This window comes from Rhopilema esculentum, chromosome 12, assembly GCF_057945365.1.
Source record: "Rhopilema esculentum isolate cy_ngs chromosome 12, ASM5794536v1, whole genome shotgun sequence".
NCBI lineage: Eukaryota > Metazoa > Cnidaria > Scyphozoa > Rhizostomeae > Rhizostomatidae > Rhopilema > Rhopilema esculentum.
Window position 1 is genome coordinate 4,055,334 of NC_142826.1, and position 25,019 is coordinate 4,080,352.

General features: G+C 35.3%; 1 protein-coding gene and 1 non-coding gene across 2 annotated transcripts; both read left to right on the top strand.

Annotated features, from left to right (window-relative positions):
* The first annotated feature begins 201 nt into the window (after nucleotides 1-201).
* LOC135681539 (uncharacterized) lies at nucleotides 202-23,937 on the top strand. Its single transcript, XM_065196061.2, has 19 exons — nucleotides 202-623; nucleotides 1,120-1,290; nucleotides 4,320-4,374; nucleotides 5,451-5,492; nucleotides 5,884-5,993; nucleotides 7,067-7,106; nucleotides 8,622-8,753; nucleotides 9,133-9,179; nucleotides 10,332-10,375; nucleotides 11,437-11,644; nucleotides 12,205-12,262; nucleotides 12,623-12,711; nucleotides 15,011-15,084; nucleotides 15,932-15,980; nucleotides 16,566-16,691; nucleotides 17,422-17,610; nucleotides 19,412-19,609; nucleotides 21,219-21,275; nucleotides 22,618-23,937. Exons 1-19 carry the CDS (start codon nucleotides 330-332, stop codon nucleotides 22,639-22,641), a joined length of 2,007 nt encoding a protein of 668 aa, XP_065052133.2. The 5' UTR covers nucleotides 202-329; the 3' UTR covers nucleotides 22,642-23,937.
* Nucleotides 9,462-9,533, top strand: Trnam-cau (transfer RNA methionine (anticodon CAU)). The gene has a single exon. It is a non-coding gene; the product is annotated as a tRNA-Met (tRNA).
* Nucleotides 23,938-25,019: the final 1,082 nt, after the last annotated feature.

Here is a 25,019-nt window from a genome sequence, read left to right on the forward strand (position 1 = left end):
GAATTTTTATCAAGTTGGCCCCTGTGCCCCTGAGCCCCCTCTATGGCACTGCTGTGTCCAAGTACCTCTTTGCTCACGTTAATAAATATAATTTGATATTGATTTTTTCAGGTAACTGACAGTCCCCTACCTTCTTCTTGCCGAAAGAACAGAGGTTGTCGATGCGGGCAGACTTATGAATGGCGGAGGAGCATTCTCTTACATGAAGTAAATCTCCTTAAATGTAGCAACACAAATGTGTGAATCACATACGAATCAGCAAGAGAACTCGAGGGCAAAAAGCTTATAGGCTTTCCTTAGTTGAAGCTCGTGGACAACATATACCGAAAATGTCCGCAGTGGGAAGTGAAGCAGCTTCCATGCTTGAAAAGGCACTAGAGGAAATGGACGATATTTTCAAGGAAGCTGGGCAGCCTACCGTTTATCACTCACCACGGCACCATACAGGCGAAATCGGCAACAACATGGATAGCATAAGGATATTAATCGAGAATTTTGAGGTGCTTCTTGTTGAAAATAATTACCCATCTGGAATAAAGCGCCAGGAAGCAGAAGCACTTTTTCATTTGGCAAGCAAGCTGTCCTATTTCATGTTGTTTATAGAAGATGCGGTGGATCATTTGGTAAGCTTTTTATGTAAAATTGTGGTCATGATGATGTTATATATACACACAGGCGTTTGGCAATCTCGACGGAAACTGCCAAAAAGGATTGCAGTGCAGCTGCTCTTTAAGTTACCAGCTAAATATATATCTACAAATTATCTTGTTCTGTTTGCTTCTGAGAAGAAATATTTAACTAAAGATAATATAACTGTTCACTGGCCTTGTAAGTCCGTAGGTGTATCGTTAAATTTGTACTAGATACACAAACAAGGTTAACTAGTTGCAGATTTCATGGACAAAATTTTTCCTTTTCATATGACATACCTTATAATATGCTTGAATTATAATTTTTTTATGATTTTTATTTTTTATTTAACTTTTATAGCATGAGGAAATATGTATTGGTTGTTAAGAATAAAATCCTAGTCAAGTTAAGATCATGCTCTTTTAATTCGAAAACTACCCAGAGTCATCGTCATAAAAAGCTTTCTAGATATGATATTTGTTATTTTAGCATGGCCAGACTAGAGAGGATATCTTACATGAACTATCAAATGTGAAGAAGGAGAAAGAGGCTTTTCTTTTGCAAATTGGGCAACTGTCAACTGACCTTGAAAATGCTCAAAAGCAAATTGAACTTGGGATAAATACCAGTGAAGGGAAACAAAAGGAAAACACAAAACTGGTATGAAGTCACATTAAATATATATCTGCATTACTTTAATCTCAGGAAACTGTTTTCTTTTTGAATCAATTATTTATAGTACCCAAAATTTTCTTTTGGAAACTTGTATTAAGGCACCCGCAGATATCAAGTAAAATTTCTTTTGCTTTGTCATTACAAATTCATTTATCCATCAAATCAGCAAAAATTCCGAAACTGAAAAAAGTTGCCCCTCCTTTATAAAATTTGGATTGTTTTTTACTTGTGTTGCATAGCTTTTTTAATGAAGATCATCTTCACACATGGTGAACTGGATCTATTTTTGGCCACCAAATAGTCTTTATCTATTCAAGGATCTTTTCTACACTCAGCAAAGTACTTGTCAAGTGAATAAAATTATTCTCTTATCTAGTATTTCAATTGTTTTTCAGGCTTTTTGTGGGTAGACCAAACCAAATTATTCCTCATCTATGCTATTTTGTTAACTGAGATTTAAAATTAGTAATTAAACCCAAAATATTGAATGGAGCAGAATATGTAATTATATTAAACCATCATTTGTACTTCTCAACATACTTCTTGCTGTTTTTGTTTGTGAATTTGTTTTTGTAGAGCCTAGTTTTTTCATAATTTTTATGCATCAAGGAATCACAGACAATTTATCGCTGATGATTCTCTTTGCCCTGTTTCATAAAGCTTTAATGTGTCAGCATTGCCTCTGCAATATCTCTGCAATGCCTCACCGATGATTCTCTTCAGCTGCCTCTTTGGGAACCTTTGGGCGGGTAATTCATCAAAATGGCAGCTGCAGTCAAAGCATTTCTTGCTTTGAATACAATATGCACTTCTTTTAACTTAAGTTGAAAAAGCACAATTCGAAAGCAGAGTTCAAAATGAAAACATAGATTCTGGGTTAAGGAAATTTATCACCAATGCCAGGTATCTGGCCAGTTGCTCATATTGTTTCATGGATTGAAGCTGTAGACTTTGGTCTTTGCATTTTCTAAGACTTTTATCTTAAAAAAAACAGGACAGTTTAAATCTCACTCACCCAGGTTTTCATCAATAATGTTATCCTGTTGCTGCACCATAATTTGAACTGACAACAAACTGCATGCAACTAGTTTACATGGTAATATAATGATCTTTGATTGGCTAGTGCAGGTCAAGAAACAACTGATGTGTCCGAAATGTATGATTCCATTAAAATTTTCTGTCATCACCGAAGTCAGAGGCAAGAAAAATTTGAACTAGATTTGCCAATGTATCTGACACATAAAAGTTATATGAAAACCAGGCCTAAAATTTATGATTTTTGAAAGTATTTAAATGGTTGAACTTATTTTGAAAAATATCTTATCAGATGATATTGATAACTTTGAAGGGTTTCACCAGTGGTGTAAAAGAGAAGAGGCATTTGAGGCCCTAATGAAAAACTGAAATTTAGCTCTGATTAACAGACTGCAAGAAAGTCCCATCCAGTGCTGTAGATTACGTCAAACGCAATAGCAAGATGGAAAAATAGTAATTTTTCTTGGTAACTATAGCAGGACCAACTGAAGACCTTAAATTTTTGAAAATAATTCAAGAAAGTCTTAAAACCACAGAAATTTTAAAATAGTTAAGGGTCCCCTTTTTAATTGGGGGGCTTTACTTGTTGAACAAAAGTGCCCTTAATTGGGCTACCCCGCTAGGTATCACCTCTTTCTTTAAGGCTTCCTTCAACATGATTTCTTGTCTCCTCTAAAAGCTCTCCTCAAATGCCAGATGAGAGCTACAGACTGCTCTCCTAACTTGCTCTAAAAAGCAAGCTTTTTTGTTTGTTTCTATTCTTATTTATCTTCAAATAGAACACCCGAAAACTACTAGGAGAGCTGTTTACTGCTAAAAAGCTATAGCCAGGCCTGACTATACACTAATCATAGGAATTTGCCTTGTTGAATAATACCACCTTGAGGTAATTGCTGATTACAAGAAATTTCCTCAGGTTTTTCATGGTATACATGTATAATATATTTTCTTAGCTATTCCAAATTCTTTATAAATTTGTTAGCAATATTCCAACCAGTTTTTCTGATGATGTTTGAGATGATTTTTGAACTTTTTTGTGCATTGTGTTTGGTTGTTGATATCAAAGCGATGGTATCATTAATAATTGATACCTAGAGTCTTGCAGTTTACTCAAATAATTTGAGGCAATCTTTCAATTTACACAAACAGATACCTCAAATTCACAGCTTTTCTAAACTTAATTTGATCCATTCAATGGTATGTTTTTTGGTTGTAAAATGTCAAAAATCCCCATTGTCTCCCATGACTCTCTTTACATAATCTTTGCAGATATTTTTTGTCTTGATTTCTAAACAGGTCAAGATGTCACTGAATTTCTATTCAGGGCTTTATACTGCTCATTGTAATGTAGGATTATTCAGTAGGGTTGATATATTTCTAAGAAAGGACAAAAATGAAATTATTGTTTTTTCAAAAGGTTTTACCTGTGTAAAGTTTGAAAGTTCTAAAGGAGAAGGGGGTCTTTTGGAAACCTTTGAAGTTCTGTTTTTGAAGTTTGTTTGTGCTTTGTGCAAACTTTAAAAATACTTCTATCCACAATCTATTTTCTTATTTGTACCATTTGTTTTATCACTGACTACAATTGGTAAAGTTCAATACTGCCCAATACTGTGTGGATGGAGGTTGTTGGTAAACTTTGATTTGTACAACAGCTTTGATTGAGAAATGATTTAACCGGTTTGTCTAACAATGCTCAACAACACCTGGGTTCAAATGCAGCCTGAGTTGATGAATGCTTTAGTTATCAAGTTTTTTGGGCTTGTACTGTTACTCTAGACAGGCATATAATATTTATTCACCAACTAAGTCAATCCTCTCTGTGATGTTTCATGTGTGTGTTGCAGTAAACAATTTGCAAGGCAAACTTTTTCATTATCCAATGACCTTAAAAGACTTGTTTGAAAGATTATTCAGCTCCATTTAGTTTGGCTTGTGAAATGGCTCATATATATTTATTTTCATAAAGTTTTCTCTTCCAGGGTGCTGAATTAAAAACAACAGCTGAAGCAAATGACAAAAAGTCAACTACGCAAGGTGATCTGAGATCTTTTTCCTTAATATCGGTATTACACTTGACTGGGTATGGTTTCCATGGTCAGCAATTATATCAGTCAGTTTGATGGTATTCTAAAAGAATGGTTTCTTAATGGCAGGAGCTTTTGATTTGCCTTTTCTATGCCCTTAACTCAAAATTACCAACATGACCTTACATTCTACTGAATAATAATAATATTTCTTCTACACTTCAGCAAATCAAACAAGTTAGAAAAATGTGATAAAAAGTTTCTTAAAATTCATTTCAAGAAAGAGAACCTCTTTTGAAAATTGCAAAGAGTGAAAATAAAAATTGCCTGTTCATGTGGGTCTTCTTTTAATCCAAGGCTTGCTCACAGTTAGCTGTTTTTGCCTATGTTCTGCCGCTATTTTATTTTATCAAGCTGTTACCGCTGTGTTGTTAATTTCCATATCGATCAGTCGACATAACGTATACACAATCTTATTATGGTACAGAGTTTAAAATGCCTTCTAAAAAGGCGAACATTTTGAAACATACTCAAGCTTTTCAATCTATGTTCTGTTATGTTTTGTTATGTAAAGTTCATTTGTGTGTCAGCTATGGTAGGCTGGATTCAAGAGGAGACGCCATTGTTTCAATCAAATATATACAAAATCAATTCAGCAATACTTTATGACAATACTTAATGAATACGTAACTATTTGGAATGATTATATAAACACCATTAAAACCTTCTTGAAATCCTCTTCAAAACGCTTCCTGAATACCTTTTAAAAATCCTCCTCTAAAAATATGAACGCGTGACAATAAAATGAATGACATGTCAGTCACAATAAAATAACACAACAACCACAACAGTTCTGACGTACTGTACTCTGAAAGAGTGTCAGACGAAAGCCTAAGTATGTTTCAAAATTTTTGCTTTTTTCAAAGCCATTTTCATCATACTTGTCCATGGCCCGGCTTGGTTTCCCTTCCGGAGGAGCAGGGTAAAATGCAAGTTGATAGGAATTTGTGTCCTATCTTCTGTCATTATTTTTGTTGCCATGATACTTTTTTTCGTGCTAATTTTCTTATTACCGAAATATTTCAGATGAAAGCGCTATCGGTTTGAAGAAGCGGCTCCGCGAAAAAGGTTCGTTGCTTTATTCATCTAGATATTTGTTTTTGAATACTATTGAAATACCTACAAATTAATTTTGATGACTTGAACTGAGTTAGAAATAAATTTTAATCAAAGGAACATTTATAATCTCATCATGAATGGAATCTGTTTGTAACATTGGAGTATTAAAGATCGGAAAGTATCCGAAATAATGTATAGTAAGAAAGTTATTTATTTATTTACATCATCTTTAGGAGCCTAAAAGGACTGATTTGAATAGTCTACATCACGATCTTCAGTGAAACGAAAAGCATAACCGCAAATAAAGTTTGCTTTAATCTGTTGGAACACATTTCTGAATTTTTTATTGTGCTTATCTTCAAATTTTATCTTGTGTTTAAACTGAAACTTTCTTTTTTAGCCTCAGAGGTTAACCGACTTAAGCTTATTGTCGATGATCTAAAGTTATCTCACGAGGAAAAGGATAATGCATTGTCGCGAATTCAAATTGAAATCGAGAGGCTGCGAGAGGTAATTCTGATAAACCACTAGGTGGTGCTAAAAGCACTGAGATTTTCTTAACAGTGTATTTTAAATTCATAGAATGGTTTATCGGCTGTCGAGGTTCAGTTCAAAATGCTGAAATTTTCTTGTTTTGAACAGTATTTTTGAATGAAGTGCAGAAATTTTACAGTTTGTTTATAAAAAGCAACTTGAAATGTAAAATTAGTCCAAGATAGAGGATAACAAGTAGTCATTGGTTGATTCGTTGATAGGTTATCATATATTGCCGTCTCAAAGGCTCCTTTTTAACATTTCTGAGCGTTTCAATGGTACGTTTAAACTCGCCTTATGGCTTGAAGCTATCAAATGAGGTAAAACATGTAGTTGCAGCTGTTTATCTCATAGTCCCTCTAATGAAAACATTTGACGGACAGCGAGCATTCTAAGACTGTGGAGCTGTAGTTTTGATTTTCTCTGTTTGCACGTCATCATTTTCTAAAACGCTTCAAGACTTTTCAATTAAAGGCAATCTGTCTCGTTGTGGATTGGTTAACGAGAACAATAGCTGGAACAATAGCCTAAACACAATTCCAGCGCTCCGCCATACTTTTCACAATGCGATAAATTAAAGAGGGACTGGAAACAATAAATAATCCCCTTGTTCTTATAATCAATCAACGTCGTGACAGATTTCCTTAAAATTCCTTTGGTTAATGTTTATTTTGGTATCTTACTACTGTACTTGATAAGCAGTTTTTCCTGAAAATCCAACCATAAATAGATGGATTTGAAATGAATTACAATGAATATATTCAAGAATACGCTTCTAGCGAAATTTTGACGTGTTATGCTACTTCAAGATGATAATAAAAGTTCCTAGTATCTTAATTGTATTTGATTTCTTCTTCTTCAAGTCTGCCCCTTAAACTTTATGCTTGTGCCAAATGCTTTCTGGTGTTTTTTCGTAAAACCAAAACAAGTCTTTTTTAAATGAGATTTTCTTTGAGACCATTTTTTAAACAACTTTCTTGACTTCCAAGATCTTTCTAACAATTCGTGAGTTCCACTTCAATATATTAATTTTATTTGGTACATTGCAGGAAAACGATTATTTGAAGACGTCTTTAGAAGCATCTCAAGGTTTGTAATCAAAGCTATTGGACGATCTAATGTAGTGTTGTTCCAAGTTACCTTTCATTAGCCCTTCGTGGCCTGTAATCTGTAGCCTAGTAGTGAAAATGTACTGGCAGAGGAAAGCTAAAAACATAAAAGGCTGTGTATGGGCTTCCTTCTTTCCAAATTTGTTATGGTCTTTGTGCAAAGATCCGTTTCGTAGATATTTCTGTAAACACTCAAAGTTCCAAAAACCTTCATTTGCTTTAAACTCCCGACAACTAAATATTCAGCCAAATATTTTACAGCAAAGCGCAAAAAACTGCATATGTTCAGTGACATAACCCACTTTCCCTTGAAATAATCTTGAAAAAATAGTTGCAGAAACGTCGATTTACTTGTTGTGATCCCGTTGAACAGTTTTGGCTTTTCAGAAGTCACTTTGCTTTCGCAAATTCACAGAATTTGTGTACAAAAAGTATTGGTATTTCCTTTCACAATTTTCAAACGTATTGTATTGGTATTTCCTTTCACAGTTATGGTTCCCTATGGTGGACATCTAACTTCCCATCCGTGATGTTTGTGGGAAGTCTGATGTCCACCATAGGGAACCATAACCATTCTATGGTTTTTCTTGTGAGACGTAAAATGGTGCTCGTTTTTGTGCTTTACTTGCCAAACCCTTTTAACACTTCGATTTGCTTTTTTTGTGTAATAAGTACCACGACAAAAAAGGCATAATGTTACATCGACAATTACAAATCCTTTAAAAAGACAAGTCTATTATAATTAACGTTTCGACTCTAGCTAGAGTCATCTTCATTATAAAAAAATACAGGCGAAAAAAACTTTAAGTACGGAAAGGCTAAAGAAAGGGGATCATAAATCATGCGATCAAGCAGTACGCTAGAGTGTGTTTGCTTAACATGCTCCTTTCTTTTGAAATTACAGCATGGAAGTAATTTATAGCTTCAGATTATGTGCTATACTCCATACTAATCTGATAATACAATTTTGCTTCAATCAATGTTTTATAGCAACTGTTTCATGTACAAACTAATTTAGGAATTGAGTCACGATTAAAGGGAAAGGTTATACTCAAACATGTTGAGTCATAATTTCGTTCTTCATTATTGTTGGCAGACTTAAAACGATCGCATGAAATTACCTTGCTCTGATTTTGAAAACATTATCCTTCAAGTGTCATTTTTCATTTAAAAACACATGAAATTTTACTTACTCAACTAAGAACAAATAACCATCTGCAGAGGATGCCTTTTCACCATGGCTGAATGCCTTTAAAAAACCATTAAAAAGCTGAGCAACCATGATTCGGTTATAACAATAAATGTTCGTCTACTGCGAGTTCTTTTTATTATGAACTTTCTTTCGTGGCAGAGTAGAATTTTTGTATAAGATTCGACTGTAATTCTATTTAAACATTTCAAACTTCGACTTTATATAGAACTTGTGTTTTTTTGGAATGCTGTAATTACGAAGATCTGTCTGATGATCTTAGACAAAGACATACATTTTTTACAGCATCAAAGTTTGAGAAATCATTCAATGAAAACCATGCAGTCATGAATGGCATTGAAGATCAGAAATCAGAAGATGGTCTTGATAGCGACAGTGTTTTTCAAAACACGAGAAGCACCAGTGAACCAAATTTAAGTAAGCTCAACTTGATTTCTTTCTATTATAGTTTGTCTCTGTCAGTGATAATTGAAAGTAGAGATTTCATGAGCTTTTGACTCAAGTTAGAGTGTAAACCCCATCTGTATCCCCAAAGATTTTTTGCTTATCGCACTGTATACAATCATTCGCATGAGGCCCTGTTTAAACGTCGAAGCGCCGCCCTAAATGGCCTTACCAAGTGCATGAAAAGTTCAATGTTTGAATCGACATTCTACAGTTCCTAGTTTCATCCTCATTCAGGAAATCTGCATCATCAAAATTATTTACGGAAAATTATATTGGATAGGTCCCTGCTCAGTTGAATGGAAAAGTGTTGATGATTCTTTCATATTGATTTATTTGTTTTTGTTTTTAGCACGAAACTATGTCAAAAATGTTGGAATACCTGCAAACTCTGCCATCGTAAGTTCGTTGTTATTTTTGCTTTGAGATTAAGACCTTTTATTCTCGATGGGTATGGAAAGAGTACAAAGCTAGAAAGTCTTTCCTCCGAATTGATTAAAAAATGGTAACTAATAGATTTAAAACTAAAAGATTTACAACTAATAGATTTAAAACTAATAGATTCCACATTTTGTTTTATTTCTGCGCCGTTAATATCAGCGCAGGTAATAACAAAATAATGTCAGTTGCATCAGGCAGGTGCGCACGATACATTTAAAAATACCGCGCTTGCAGGCATTCAGCAGAGTGGCGCAGTGGAAGCGTGCTGGGCCCATAACCCAGAGGTCGGTAGATCGAAACTACCCTCTGCTACGTAAATATTTTCTTCTCTTTCCTTTTTCTGCTTGCGCCAGTCTTCAGATATATCTGTATAGTGACTATGTCAACAATTTGTTTTGCTGAAATTGTGGCGACAATTTAAAATATAAAAAGGGCAGATTTCGTGAACGTATATTTTCAAAAATATTTCCAAAAAAATTTTTTTTCGAAAGGAATCAGGTTAGGTTAAACCTTTTTTGTTTAGAGGTTTGAACAGAAGATTGCAAATTTAATTCCTTTTTGATTTTATATTTGCAACAACAGTTTTAATCTGCGAAATTGACAGTTAGGGGGCCAACCATTTTGCTCCAATGTTTATTATTCCGCGCTCGAAGAATTTTCTGCCCTTTCGACCCCATGTCGAATACAATTTTGCGTGAAATGGTTTTCAAAGATCTTTCTGCTAAGTAACAAGCACACATCGGTACTTTTTTCGAGGCCATTTTGCCTATGGTTTGGCTCCGATTAAGATCATACTAAATTTGCTTCTAGGAAACAACAAATTATACTGCTTGTAAAGACTCTGTCTTCGCGTCAGCCGTTCAATTGTTTTCATTTTAAGCTCCCTTAGTAAATTTCTTTTTGAAATAGCCGTTTTGTCTGCGAAGTGCATAATCAAGTGACTTGTAAAAGGCTCCTGACTCTGTGATTAAATTATTACCACTTCCATATTTTATATCGACTTTCTTTTTATCACCAGAGCTGACTTTCTGTTTGGCTTTTTGTAAAAGTAGCCGGCTTGGGTTCCCTTTTAGTACGATGATAAATTTACGATGACTAAATATTTTGCAGGCTAACAATTCAAATGGTAGAAGCTTCCCAGTGGAACAAAGAAGGTTGGTTTGATAAACTAATTCCCTTATTTGGAAGTAGGGACAGAAAATGGTGTTTAGCAAGGTATTCACGTAGTGCTCAGACGACAGAGTTGCGTCAGAATTTTAAAATCATGGAGTTTTGCTAGAATGAATATTATACGCCGATAAAGAAATTATGGAGAGAATTTGTCTTTGGAGCAAACCAAAGTAGAACAAATTTCCGTAATACTTTTAAGACTTGTTGTTTTTCTCTCACACTACCTTGTTCAAACTAAAACAATATTTGCTGCAAACACTGATCGTCTTAAGGTGAGCTTAAAGTCAGCAAGGAAAAATGGAAATCATTTACTTTAATTTAATACACCCCTTTCATGTTTATGTAAATCTGCAAATCATCCTACCGTTTTTGGCCGATTTTACCAATTTCTGGGCACCGTAGTTGTATTTTTAGTTTACATATCCGAATATATGTCTATGAACCAGTAATACAATAAAAACCCGCACATAACAACCTGGTTTTTTCAATTAGCCTAAACAGGTTCTCTTATATGAATGGTACTTAAAGTGAATTTAGGTTACCAAGGTTCTTTAAATAGGTTCTTCTATTTTAACAAAACAAGTATATACTAAAACGAACTCATAGAAAAATCGCTGAAATTTCATTTAAAAGGCAAGTTTCATGTGTGCAAATCTTGGAATAAATGAAAATTTAAATTTTGTTCTTTGCAAATGTTGAGTAATAAAAGAATTTATTTGAATGATAGAAACAATAGACACAGTATTGTACTTTGGCTTCTTGTGAATTGTTTTGCCAAGTTAATTTTAGAGACAAGCAGATAATGATATTTTATTTAACATTTTCCACTTAGAAACCTTTACAGCAGCTCCACTGTTAAGAATCTAACCTGAAATTTTAGCCTGAAGAGGTTCTTATGTTGGGGAGGCCTAAACTTTAAATTTTAACCTAACAAACTCTTAAAATCCAGGTTTTTATACGCAGGTTTTTACTGTACTTTACAGCCATCATCATTTTATCATGAAGGAATCTTCCTTGCTTATAATGATCTCGATTTTTCTTCAAGAAATGTTCTGGGCAACTCTTTCGCCACGTGGACCATGGAGCAGATAAATGATTGGTTAGAAGAAGAGGGACTGGCAGCATACATACCAGCGTTTACAAAAGCGATTGCCAGGGGAGATGATGTCTTCAAAATGAATAATCAAGAAATTGAAAAAGAACTAGGAATATCTTTACACATCCATCAAAAGAAACTAACACTTGCACTAAAGGTGTGATATTTTAACTCATTTACACGAATGTCGTAATTTTCAAGTTTTGCTAGAACTAAGGTATTTGTATTTAATATATAATAGCTGTTTGGAGTTATGTTTTATAAAGCATCGATTGACAAACCCACGTTTATAATCATCAGTTCAAAAAATTTGTAAATATGAATTTCATAAAAAAATTGAGATATTTGTATTGAGCTCCAATATATATGTATTCATTTAAAAATAACTTTCTTTTAACAGTTTGAAACTACTTAAACAATAATACCTTCTAATGTTAATTTAAGTCATCAAGACTTCTAAGGTAATACTGCAAATGTTACGTGTACCTGTAGGTATTTTTACAACTGATGAACTGTCGTTTGTAAAGATTTTTGAAATAGTATTGAATAATAAAAGCATGATTTTATGGGCTCTTAACGGCTACAAAATTTGAGAATTTTTCATTTGATTTGCAGTAAAGTTCCTTCTTGCTGTACTCTTTTGCTTACGTTATATTATAAAGAGTTTGTTAAAATTCTTTTAATTCTTATTGACGAAAAGCATCTTTTATTGTTTAGTCTTTACAGTCATTGGAACCAGACTATCCTGGAAGACTTGATCACAACTGGGTCGCAAGTATGTTTGAATTTGTATTCCACCAGCGTCAACAATTTCCCTCTAATTTTGTTTGTCTGCTTTCAATCGACTGCATTTAGAAAAATCCAAACTATAAGAATGATTATTTGTGACATTGCATTGCTGGAGCTAGGAAGAAAAGATGAAGGCAATATGTGAATGGCTCTGTTTTTCATAGAAGAGAATTCGCGATGGCCTAGATTTTTAAAAATTGACGTGGAAGTTTCTTTCGATTTATCTTTTGACAAAAACAGCAAATGCATTTATGTCTATTCAAATTGCAGTTTGTCATCTTTTTATCTAGTTAGCTAGTTAAAGCTAATCATTAAGCCTCAATTTGCCTGTTTGTTTCATGTTTAGGATGGCTTGATGATATTGGCCTTCCGCAGTATAAAGGCATTTTCTACGAAAATAGGGTCGACGGACGTATCTTACAGAATTTGACGCTTGTAAGTTTTAACTCGATTTTGACTTAAAAATGTGTTCTCGTTTCTATCCGAATCGGTTTCTTTTATGCCTTTAATCTAAATCATACTTTTAAGTATCTGCTAATTAATTCTGGACTGATCTACGTGTAAAACTTGGAAAGTCACTCCTATCTTTGATTTGTTTAAGTTTTATCTGTTTTGTCCAGAACTTATCTTGTTTTTTTCAACTTGATAATACCCTCAAACACTGTTAGACATCTGTGTTTTATAATCAGATGGCCGACAGCATTGTTTTGACAGCGAAAGTCTCGCCTCGTCCCTAAAGGGCATGTGTCGTGTACATGATTGGCTAATGCAGTTCAATTATCTTTTTTAACTGTTAATGCGACATATGCCCTTTAAGCCTGAATTTGTCTGAAATTGCCTAGAATTAGTAAATTTGTATATTGCTCAGATCTTTCAGCCTCAAATTATTTCTTACTACTTCTTCAGCAATGTAGTTTTATGGGGATTTATATCAAATGTATTCAGCTAATAAACAAACAAAAAGATTCACGACATTTATGTCTCTTGTTGTGTTTGCATTGCAAACCAAAGATGAGAATCACCAGTTGTTAATTACTGGCTATCTGCGCTGCCAGCGGATCATAAAATTTCTGGATTCAGAATATTTATGTTTCGTTCCTTCGTCGCTTAGCAAAATTGATTTTCAGTTAAACCAGAAAAAACTGCTTTATTCGTTCCAGTCAAATCTTTCCAGATTTATTTGTGGAGTGCCACCTATCTCATATATGACTAGACGCCACTGTCGGGCATTAAAATTGCAATTGCTTGACTAAAATGAATTTAACCCGTGGATGCTGGAATCACCAACATGCTGTTAAACCTAATCACTTACATTTCTAACTGGCTAGCCTTACTGCTGCAAGTTTTTCGTCTGATCTTAAATTGTTCTGCTTATTGATAATATTTACAGTTAATTTCTTACTCTGGGAAGAAAACATCAACAAATGAATCCATTTTATTTCAACAAAATTGCTCCCTCACATGGCATTGCCACATCTCGTATCAAATCAGGTCTTGAGGCTACATTCTCTCATCAAAAGATTCATCGATTGGCCCTTGAGGCATTGGCACAAATCGCTCCACCTAACCCATATAAAACACTAAACGCAGCGTAGAGTTTTCGATCTATATTCTGATGTTTTATACAGTGAAGGGTTTCAGCTGAAAAGCTTTAGTATATTTAAATGTTTGCTTCTTTCAAAGCCTTTTTTAAAACTGGACTCAAGTTACAAAACAACTTAACTTCTGGGTAGTGGAATGGATAAGAACAACTCTTTTTTCATCACTAGGGTGCCGATAAGCCAGCCCTAACTTAGAAACCTTTTATGAGAGGGGAAGAGACAGCTTTTTTAAAAATCCAAGTCATCCTTGATAAAAATAACAAGAATTTTGGAAAGAAGTCAGGTGATGTCAATGAACCTTGACCTCTATGGTATCAATTACGGTAACAAGGAATCGAAAAAAAAACAGACTTTGCCTTATACCTAAAAGGAAGGAAGGGACGAGAAAACAGCGCCGAAAGATTATTCCAAACAGTCACGAGTAGCCCTATCGAATACAGACATCTTAGTCAAGGGACAAAGCTTTCGTGCAAGAATTCAAACTGCTACTCGTCTATTATTCTAAAAGGCACCAAAAGCAGCACATAAAGCATGAACCTGAACGCCCAAATGTGAATAATACAGTTCAAATAAAATAAGAACCCCTTGATGTAATCAAACTCTACAACATTACTAGTGAAATTAATTCAGAAAAATTCACTTGATTACAATTTTATTGACAAAGTCCTGTCTATAGAGTATCCCTGTCATATTATGTTACTGACTAATCCCTCCCCCTCCCCACATTGATGCTTTTCTAAATTCAATTCGAGATGTTGCCGCACAACTTGAAGGCATCTGTTGCCATCGATGTGTGCTGAGATGTCACTTTATATGTTTATTTGATTATTTTTTGCTACACACGTTGTTTATGGGCAATCCAATTAAGCGCGAATTTTTTTATAGAGTAATTGGTCGAATAATTATACCTCAAGTACCCACACAAGGCATCTGTCGCCAACTGCACCCTTGTGTTTTCAGCCCCTCATCTTGAAAAAACAACTTCCACTGCACCTTTAGGATGTCCAGGCTGACCCCGATATATTACTGCCTGACTTGGCTCAATTGTTCTGTCCCATAAATTGTCCTTGGACTAGTACAATTCAGTTATATCTGGCTAACGAAGTAGAATAATCAAAACCTCCTTTTTGCAGGACGATTTGTTTCACCTCAAAGTATACAACACGCTGCACCATGTTAGCTTAAAAAGAGCTATACAGTGTCTGAGGTAGATGTAACTGTTTGTTTTATTATATCCATACCAATTAGTTTTTGATATATGTTTACAAACTGTGATGTCCTTCCCTTAACATTGCTCTCTTTCTAACATGTTAATCTCTTTCATTTATTTAATGCAATCAGTGGCTTTGTTGTTATATTTTAAAAGTTAGTAGCCTTGAATTTTTGAAAGTTGATAGCAATTGTCCTATATTGGGTTGAATTTTTCCGTATTGGGTTACAGGCTCCGTGGCCAATTCTTTTCTCAACGCCTACTTAGAACGGGACCTAAGCGTAGCCTTGTAATTTAATTATGTAACTTTTTCTTTAATAGCCATCTAACTGTTTGTCACTATCTCTGCGTGAATTTTGTTTAAGATTGACACTATTTTCTCAAGGCCAAATTTATCATGTATCTCTCTAGGTGTCATATTATCTAAAAACTTTAGCAACACTCGATCTCCAATGAGTTCTTTCTTTTGTGGCGCTCTGAATTTCCTCTTTTTGTTGAATTAATATTTTCTGCCGTCCACCGACTCAGGCCTGTCGTATTATCCTTTAGTAGTTGTTAGTTACTTATTTTTCAAAACATTTCATTGAAGAAAATAACGTGCAGTGATGCTCATTTTTCGTGGTAGTTTTATTTCATGTCTCTTTTTGTTTTAAAGGAATTGAGACTTAGATGGCCTATAACCTATATACGATTTGAAGGACTATTTATTTATCCTTAACGACTGCTACAAATGAAACCATGCTTGGGAGACTACTTGACAATGACGACATGATATATGACTAAATAGCATTAAATTAAGATATGAGATTATTTGCTTTTAAAAATAATTGATTTTTTTCGCTAGGCATCAACAGTTTCATCCGAATTATCTAAAACCATGTCTCACGCCACAGGTATTTTCGACTTTGTTTATACATCATAGCTCCTATTGCCCATAGGGGAGGGGTCTTATGCCCCTCCAAACCCTTCTGTTGCAATTGTTGCCCCTCAAATAATCCTATCCCTTTTATGGTACATTCATAGTTAATAGTAACGTCGTACTCTTTATTTGATTCAAGTTATTTTGGCTGTTTTATTATATTTTTCATGCATTTTTTGTGATGAACACAAAATAGGACTTATCATAACGAAGCGAGAAAATAGACCGAGACTTCCTAAATCAGAACGATGGTATAAACCAAACTGACTGGTTTTTCTGGAAGAATTTGATGTTGCATTGAAATTTCCAAATAAATGCAACTCCTCAACCAACCACGGGGATAGGCAGCTTTCATATGAATGTAACTGAGCCATGGTAATTGCAACTGGTTTCTGGCATCTTTCTTGCGTTACTCGAGTTCATTTGGAAATGAACCATAAACAAGCTGATTTTTATTAAATAGCTTAAAGGGCTCAGATATTTATTCCCTGTAAGATTTGGGCTCAACTCTCAAAATGAGTTCTTCTATACTCATATCCAGTTATTTTGCTTGTGTTAGAATGACGACAGATGCAATCATGTTATGTTATGGACAAATAGCCGGGTGATGGATTGGCTACGGTCTGTTGACCTCGCAGAATACGCTCCAAATCTAAGAGGCAGTGGAGTACATGGAGCCCTGATGGTAAGTGTGTTTTCAAATTTCGTTGCTCAAAGTGACTTGCGAAAACCTATTTGGGTTTTGATTATAATGTTTGTAAAGATTTTGATAGAGAGCCATTCATCTGGTTTAAGCTACAGTTTTCCCTTTCATCCATTCATTTTTTCATATATTACAACAGAGTCACAATGTTTAATTATTAAGCTTTTATAGATACCTAAACATAACAATAATTTTAATGAGATAGACATGAATGCTAAAGAGTTTAGAATAGTTGATGATTTAGTGCATCGAGAACAGATGTTGATTTGTGCCCTGTTACTGTTTTTGCCACGGCTGATTCCTAGAAACAAAACTGCACTCTGGTCTCTATTTCCTGTGAATCGAACGTTTCTCAATATTGATAATTTTAGTTGAATTCTAGACTGAATTATAAGCGAAGCTTGAAGGCATTGAGTCATGGTAAATAGACCTTTTCTTTAGGGAGTCTCTTGGTTTAGGCGTGATCGCTGCAGTTTCATGTGATATCGGCATCCATTGTTGACATCTTGCTATTGATGGAAACTGTTTCATTAATCAGTACTAGATGAGCTCATGTGACTAGTTCCAGATCAACGAATAGCATTGGAGCACGATCATCATGACTCAGCGGATTTGGCACGTTTGGGTATACCCTCTCCTTTTATCATGACTCAATCTCTTTAAATTAATTAAACGCACTGTTGGTAGACATTTGTTTCTATTCACTTTGTAGATACTTGAGCCAAGATTCAACGCTGAGACGCTAGCGAATCTATTAGCAATCTCACAGAGCAAGACGCTGCTAAGGAGACATTTGCAATCCCAGTTCGAAACACTACTCACTGAAAGCTGCCTCAAGCAAAAACATATGACTGCAAAATCGCCTGATTTCATTCCTCTCAATTCATCAGAAAAACACAAGGTTTGTTTCTTACAGGAGCCTTCTTGCCTTTCTATTCCCTTCCAGTTACTTTCCTTTCTCTTCGTTTCTTTGCCTTTTACTCAAGTATATTCCTTGCTTTTCGGTTCTTTTCTTTTCCCCTCATGGCCTTTCCTTACATTCGGGATCTTTTACTGTCCACTCGTGGTCTTTTTCTTTTCACGGGAATCTTTTCCTTACCAGAGGAATATTTTCAATTTTCCTGGGACTTTTCCTTTTCTTTGAGAACTTGTATTCCTTTGGCTTCTGCTTTTTCCAGTGGGGGTTCTCGTTCTTTAGAGACCACTTTCTTAACTTGTGTTCTGTGAAGTCTTTAAAATCCCGTTCACATCTTTTTGATAATATAAAAAAACGGAATCATTGTTTTCGTATGTAGCCTGTGATAGGCCTACATCACTGCTACTTCTACCTTACAGTTTCATTTTCCGACTTTATTTTGAAAACAATTGTCCTTGCTGTCAAGCAAATGATCTTATTTTTATCTGATATATAGATTGTATATTCCCTTTGCCAGGGGCGGCGTGGGGTGGTATTAAAGGTATTAGTCTAATACCATTTTATTTTCAAAGGAAGGCGACTTTGGGTCTCTGAGATTGCAGGAAATTTATTTTGCCTTTTGTACGCTGCCACTTTTTCACAACAATTTTATCGATGCGACCAGCTCTATTCATATAGCCAAGCTATATTTGCTTTTCTGTTCGTTGAATGAAAGCTTTCCTAATCCTCATTGAAATCATTGAAAAGTGTAATCAATGCCGTAATCAGCAGCCCTGGCCATGGTATTAGCCTCCAAAAACTAATACACTGCCCCGAAATTTCTTTTGTGTGTTGTGGTCTGCATGACGTGAATTTCTCTTGTTGAGCCATGGTAGAAGAATGGGTGAACAGCAGTAAGGTATTAGTTTTTCATTTCTAATACTACGAGGGCCACTGTCAGTGGAAGGGACGGTGGAAAGAGCCCCAGCTCTATTCTAAGGCCTCAGCTTATAGAAAAAATATTTCTGGAAATTAACTTTATGAATTTACAAAATGTAGCTGTACTTTGCTAGCAATGCCTTTGGATAGATAATTTGATTGACAAAATTTAGACACTGAATATAAAGAGCAACAGTCATGAAATAATTTGTTTAAGCTAAAGGCAGTTGTAAAAGTTGTTTTGTATGAACTGTATGTTTTGTAAAACTTTGATTCTATATGATTGTAGAGTCACAGGCAACATTCTCACATTATTTCTCTCGGTTTCTCAAATCAAATGATACATCTTACGTTTTTTTGCTGCATTTCTCTATCGCTCGCTTTATCGTAATAGAATCTCATTCGCGGGCCAAAAGCCTCATGGTATTAGAATTAATGGGCTAATACCTTGGGGCTCCATTACTGGGCAGCAAACCGCTGTATCAAAACACGATTTCGCTCGAGTAATTTGTCGCAGCCATAATTCATTTGTATTTCGTAGGACCGATCCTTCACCCAAAACTAGTAGGATGAACTACATTACCACAGGTTCATCAGTGTCTGGGGGGAGACAACGGGGGCCAGTGCCTTCAAATAATTTGGTAAGATATGGTATTGCCAAAAGCTATTTTAAACCATCATATCGAAAAGGTCATTTTGCCCACCTTCTTAAATAAGAACATATAAGCTCCACCCCTGTTAAATAGTTTCAGGACCTTGCGGGGGGAACTTCTTATGTCTTAATTTCGGAGGCTAATACCAATATTTTTCTACTCCCAGCCGCCCCTGCCCTTTGCCCTTTTAATTATATCTTTTTCTATGTTTCTAGCTTCGCAAGAAGGGGCCATTTGGTACTTTGCGACGACGGAAGTCAGAACTTGAATTGGACCAATGCATATGTCCTGAAGATTTAGATATACCTCAGTGCCTCTCGCCTCCCCCTGCTCTTGATCCTGATGATGTGTTCGAATTTTCTGATACACTTTCGTCACCAGCAGTTAGCAACGAACAGAGCGGCAGCAACGAGGTCTGATTTTTGACTTATCAATTCCGCTTAGGGGTGTACCGAATCAGGATTTTCAGAATCCGGCCGGAACCGGATTTACCGGAATTCTTCGTGGAATATCCGGCCGGATTTAACCGGATAACCTGGCCATTTATGGATTTTTCAGTAATAACAAGTTTTTAGCCACTTTGTGAAAAATGTATAGCGGGAAGATCAAAGAGACCCATTCAGGGTTGCCAGATTGAATTTGCAAACGAAGGCTAGACTGGTGAGCAATTTAAGCCAAAATGCTCATAGAAAAGGCCAAATTAAAAACTCTCATGAATCCATCGAGCAGGCACGGGCTATATTTCTACGCTTGTGCCTGTTAGATAATTTCTTAACTTAGATAAGAATCTTACTTTTTTCCAAAACCCTTTGCTAATATCAAGATAATAATTAGGGTTAGGTGATAAAATTTGAAATTTGGTTAACACTTTGTACTAACTACTAATTATTCCATGAATGTAGTAATTACTCATTAATTTCAGACGTTCTGCTGAAAAGGCCAACAAGGTCAAATTTATGTAGTAAGCAAAAGACAATTTTTCCAAGCAATCTAAATCTAAAAGCCAAAAATGAAAAATTTGGCCTAAAAAGCCAATCTGGCAACCCTGGACCAAATTTGTGAATTATATCATCCTGTTACGTGATTTTTCAAGGCGCTTGTTTTATCGTCGATCTTGTTTAGTTCGGCAGCTGGCCGGATTTCTGAAACAAATCCGGCCGGAGCCGGATTTTCAAAAAATCAGCGATCCGGCGCCGGATTATCCGGCCTACCGGATATCCGGTACATCCCTAGAAATTCCACTCATATTTGTCACTGGTTTAGGCAAATATGTAGATATTCATATGAAGTGTAAACAAATGTATAAACATTCCCTTTTTTGCAGCTCTTAAGAATTTCAAAGAAATTTATTTGTCAGTATTTCTCTTGTAGTGCGATTTATGATTTCTACAAATCCCCTACAATGCTCTCATTCATTTAAATGGATGTCCCCGATAGTTTGATTTGCTCAATGTGTCTCCCCAGTCAAAATATATTTTGACTAAGAATGATAATTTCTGGTGCTTTATTCGCAGAATCTCAGTTGTTTATAACGCGATAAGATAAAAAACCGGTGATTTTCCAAGAAAAAATTGAGAAGAAGGCAGATTTATCATGGACATTGTGATGTCACAATGTTTTGTTATCGTTTGCCGTCAATTTGTTTCTTAGTTGGTAGTGCTAGGTGAAGGCTCAACAACCCTTGACTAAACCCTAACGAGGGAAGGGGGGAGGGTGATTAGAAAGAGAAAAGATCAAGCTTGTTTGTTTTTGTTTTGAAAAACCACAAGTTAGATAAATAAAGATAGGTCAATGGATTACTTCTTGAAATTTAACATGTATTTCAAGTCAAAGAATTGTTTTATGGGAATGCTTCAAATACACACAAATGCAAATTCATTTGATTGGTCTGATTTGATCTGATGTGATTTGATAGGTCTAAAATTTATTCTATCCTTGAGTTTATTCTATTTTATCGTAATTTGAGTTTTTTTTATTCTATCATTTTTAATTTTGACTTATTCAGCTTTTTTGCCTCTTCAGAATTGTCTACAGCCGAAATCGATGGGCGAATTTTCTCACGAGATGACAAATCTAACGGTATTTTTGCTTTTTTTAATTTTTTCAATTTGTGCAGTGATTAATCGTAATTGTGCAGTGATAAACTTAAATTCTGTGCAGTGAAAAAACTAAAAAACAAGAGATTTGGCAGTGAAAAAGTAAAATTGCAGTGACTACCTTTAGACACATAAAGTGTTAGTCTAATATCCTAGTCTAAAAAGTGTTTAAGCATTGATTTGAAACGATGCATGGCTTTTGCACACCTAATTTCTAATGGTATATCATTCCATTAAGTAGTCATTCCGTAATGTAGTTCGAACATATTTAATAGAAAGAGAACCCCCAGCCACAGCCTTACAGCGCTACTAGACCTTAGTGTCTTCCTAGGTGTGTGTCATTTCATTATCACTTTCCAAATGAATAATGCTTTTCCTGATAAACAATTCAATGTAAATAAAATAATATTGCACATGATTCAACACTTTACATAGCAAGAGAACAATTTGTTATACCAAGCGTGTTATACAGGGTGTTTTCCATGGTTCTTTGCGCCTATTTTCGTATATTTTTGCCAAGAAGCCATTGCAAGCTGAGGAAAAGCGTTCTTTGTAGAACAAACGGTTCTAGTGGAATATAAAGTTGTCCATCAAGGAAACTTTGGAGTCGCCAATAAGGGAAATCACAGCACCGCTTCTTATCAGTACCTCCCTCTTAAGAATAGTTCGATTGTTTTTTACATTCTGAACAATATAAATATGAAAGCAGTTCTTGCACATAAAACATTTGATGAGAGCAAATGGTTCTTGCGTAACCAACAGTTCTTGCAGAGCAAACATTCCATTCAAAACAAATGGTTCATGTGTAACAAATGGTTCTTGCGGAACAAACGGTTCTTGCATAACAAGCGGGTTTTTCGGAGCAAACATTTCATGCAGAACAAACGGATCTTGCATAACAAGCGGTTTTTTCGGAACAAACGGCTCTTTCGGAGCAAACATTTTACGTGGAACAAACGGTTCTTGCGGAACGCTCTCGTCGCAACAGTTTGGTGGACAAATTTCTTCCGGATAACAATAGATTTCATCAAATGATTTTCGTTCCTTATGGAGTAGGGGGCGTTTTTTTCTCAAGAAACATAACTTGATCAGCTTGGTATATGGAAAATCCAGAAACACTCTCTTTCTGTTCGATTTTTCGATGCAATTTTTTGAGTTGAAATGCCCAGAGTGAATCTTCATGTATTTCCTTTGAAACGACACTGTTTCTAAAGCTTGCTCCTGCTGTTAATATTCATACAATAACCGGCCTCTGCCGATTATGATTCAGCTCTTAAAATTTTCATTCATTAGATCTTGACTGCTCAATTTCTTCATTCCAATAGAGCATGCTCCATCACGCTAGATGAGTCAGACATGGCTGCCACATGGGCTTTTCTCTTGTCCTTTTACTAGCGCCAAGAGAAAAGGCCTTACTCCAACTCAACGCTGATTTGCTGGGAGTGAAGATCAAATTGCTTTCTGCTCTAAGATATAAATGGGTTTTCCATGGGATTCTTGTAGCTAGCAAATACATTCCCACTAAAAGATTTAGAAGTACGTGAAACTGGTCCTTATGACTTCCATATTTAAGTACTTTAATATCTTAAACTACTTTCATTTAAACATCATAATATTCAATAGCGAGCGAATTATAACGATATTTTAATTATCGATTTCTAAGTTTCTTTGTACAGTTATCATATGATATATCGCCAAGACTTGAAACACTAATTGTGTACATATTAAGGACAATGAATTTATCTCTGTATTTGTTGCATGTGCAGTTTCTTAGTCCGTGTCTATTGCATTATACTGATCGTGTGTTTGTCATTTCGTATAATTTTGTAAAGTTCTGTTTGTGTCTTTGGGCGTCTGTAATTTCACCGTTGTGTGTTTGGCGAATAATTGATATATACTTATGAATTACAGTTAAATGATAGAAGTAATGAATTTCGGTGTCTGGTTAAACGTGTGAATTTTTGCGTTTTTTGTTGACCCAGTGTCATAGGTTGAAGGAACCAGCTGAGTCAAGAAAGGTATCGACGTGTTATTTTGTAAAGCTGGTGTAGGTTGAAGCCTCTGCAAGTAATGGCTTTTGTTTATAAACACAACAGACACGATTCGTGTCATCAAATTTGATACAGTATAGCTCTTCTGCTAAACAACTTTGTTATTCACTTTCATCCTGACTTTCTTCTGTTTGTTTACCTTAAACCAAATATGTCAGTGGATTGATTATCATTTGTGTTCAAAAAGCTTAGAGATCTTGGGCATTAACTCCGATTTTGCAGCAGTAGACACTCCAAATAGTTAGTGTTTCCTTGTGTCTCAGAGATGGTTTTCACTTTTCAAGCCAGCCGTTTCTCTCTAGCAACTCAATATTCGCAAACAGTATCAATTCAAAAGGTTTTCTCTGTCGTAGACGTCGTCAATTTTTTTCAAGTAACGTTGAAATTATCGTTTAGATATCGACCTAGTTCTAGATTTGTTGGAAATTATATTAGCACATAATAACTTAATGCTTATCTGTTAATCAAATATTTTGTAATCAGTTGTATATAGTAAATATTGGTGTATAACCAGTCCCATATCATCTTCTCCTTTTAGATAATAGAGTATGATTTTGTATGTCATTGTACCTCTAGAATATCAGTCATTTTTTGTTTGCCATCTTTTCTCTAGTTACGTGTAGCCTTGCCACTTTTGATTAATACTTCCTCTTTCATGTTTCACCCTGGATAGGCTGTCTGTGTGTCTTGTGGAAACCCAATTTTTTGTCAACAACATTCATAGGTTTGGTGAAAGGAGTACTGGATAAATGGGGGTGTTGGATGTCAAGGAAATGCTTGATAGACCAGAGGGTGGAAGGGGACCACCACCACCCGAGCGGAGAATTTATGAGACCAATATATTCTGGATCAGTTTTTCCTGTAGATTCCGAATTTGGGTGTTGATCTCTCGTTTTAGGGGGCTTTTCAGAGATATAGGGGGTCTAAAGTCCGATTTCAGGGCTAATATAAATGTCAATAAAATATAGACAAGTCAGTTTTTTGATGATATCTATGCTTGTTGACTCCCATTTGGAAGTGAGGGGGCCATAGAAAACGAAACAGGAGTACAAAATACTGTAAATTCCACGAAAAACTGATTTTTCGCAACTGAATGGAGTACTGTAGCATGATCACATAGGGAAATGGCTGTTTGTACTCACCAGGAATGTGGGTTTCTCAGACATGTTTAATGACTGATTTGAAGATTTTCATATAACAACAGCTTTATTGCTATTGATCAGAAAGGAAATGAGGCCCAAAAGCAAATCTTTATGAGAAGTACTTTAACACATGGTTTTGTGTCATAACCTAGGATGTAACTTGTATGTACTTCACAGCCTTAAACGATAATTACCTGTCAACATTGAAGACCATTGAGGGTGTAAAAGTGTAGAGGTTTGGATTTTCTTTCAAATGACCTAAAAACTGCAATTTCATTGCTTACAAATTCATTATAATTTTCAATGTCCTGTGATTAAAGCAAGAGTAAACTATGAAAGTAGTTAGAATATATGGCAAACAGAAAAAGAAGATGAGCTGTTCATTGCACTCATTTAGTCGTTGAAGATCAGATCCTTTGCCTTTTAACGATATCGCCAGCTTTACCTGAACTTTACGAAGGCCGTATCTGTCTTTGCAAACAAAACGCAAAAGGGGAAGAAAGTAAGCAAAAAGGCATCTCCTTAAAAAAGAAA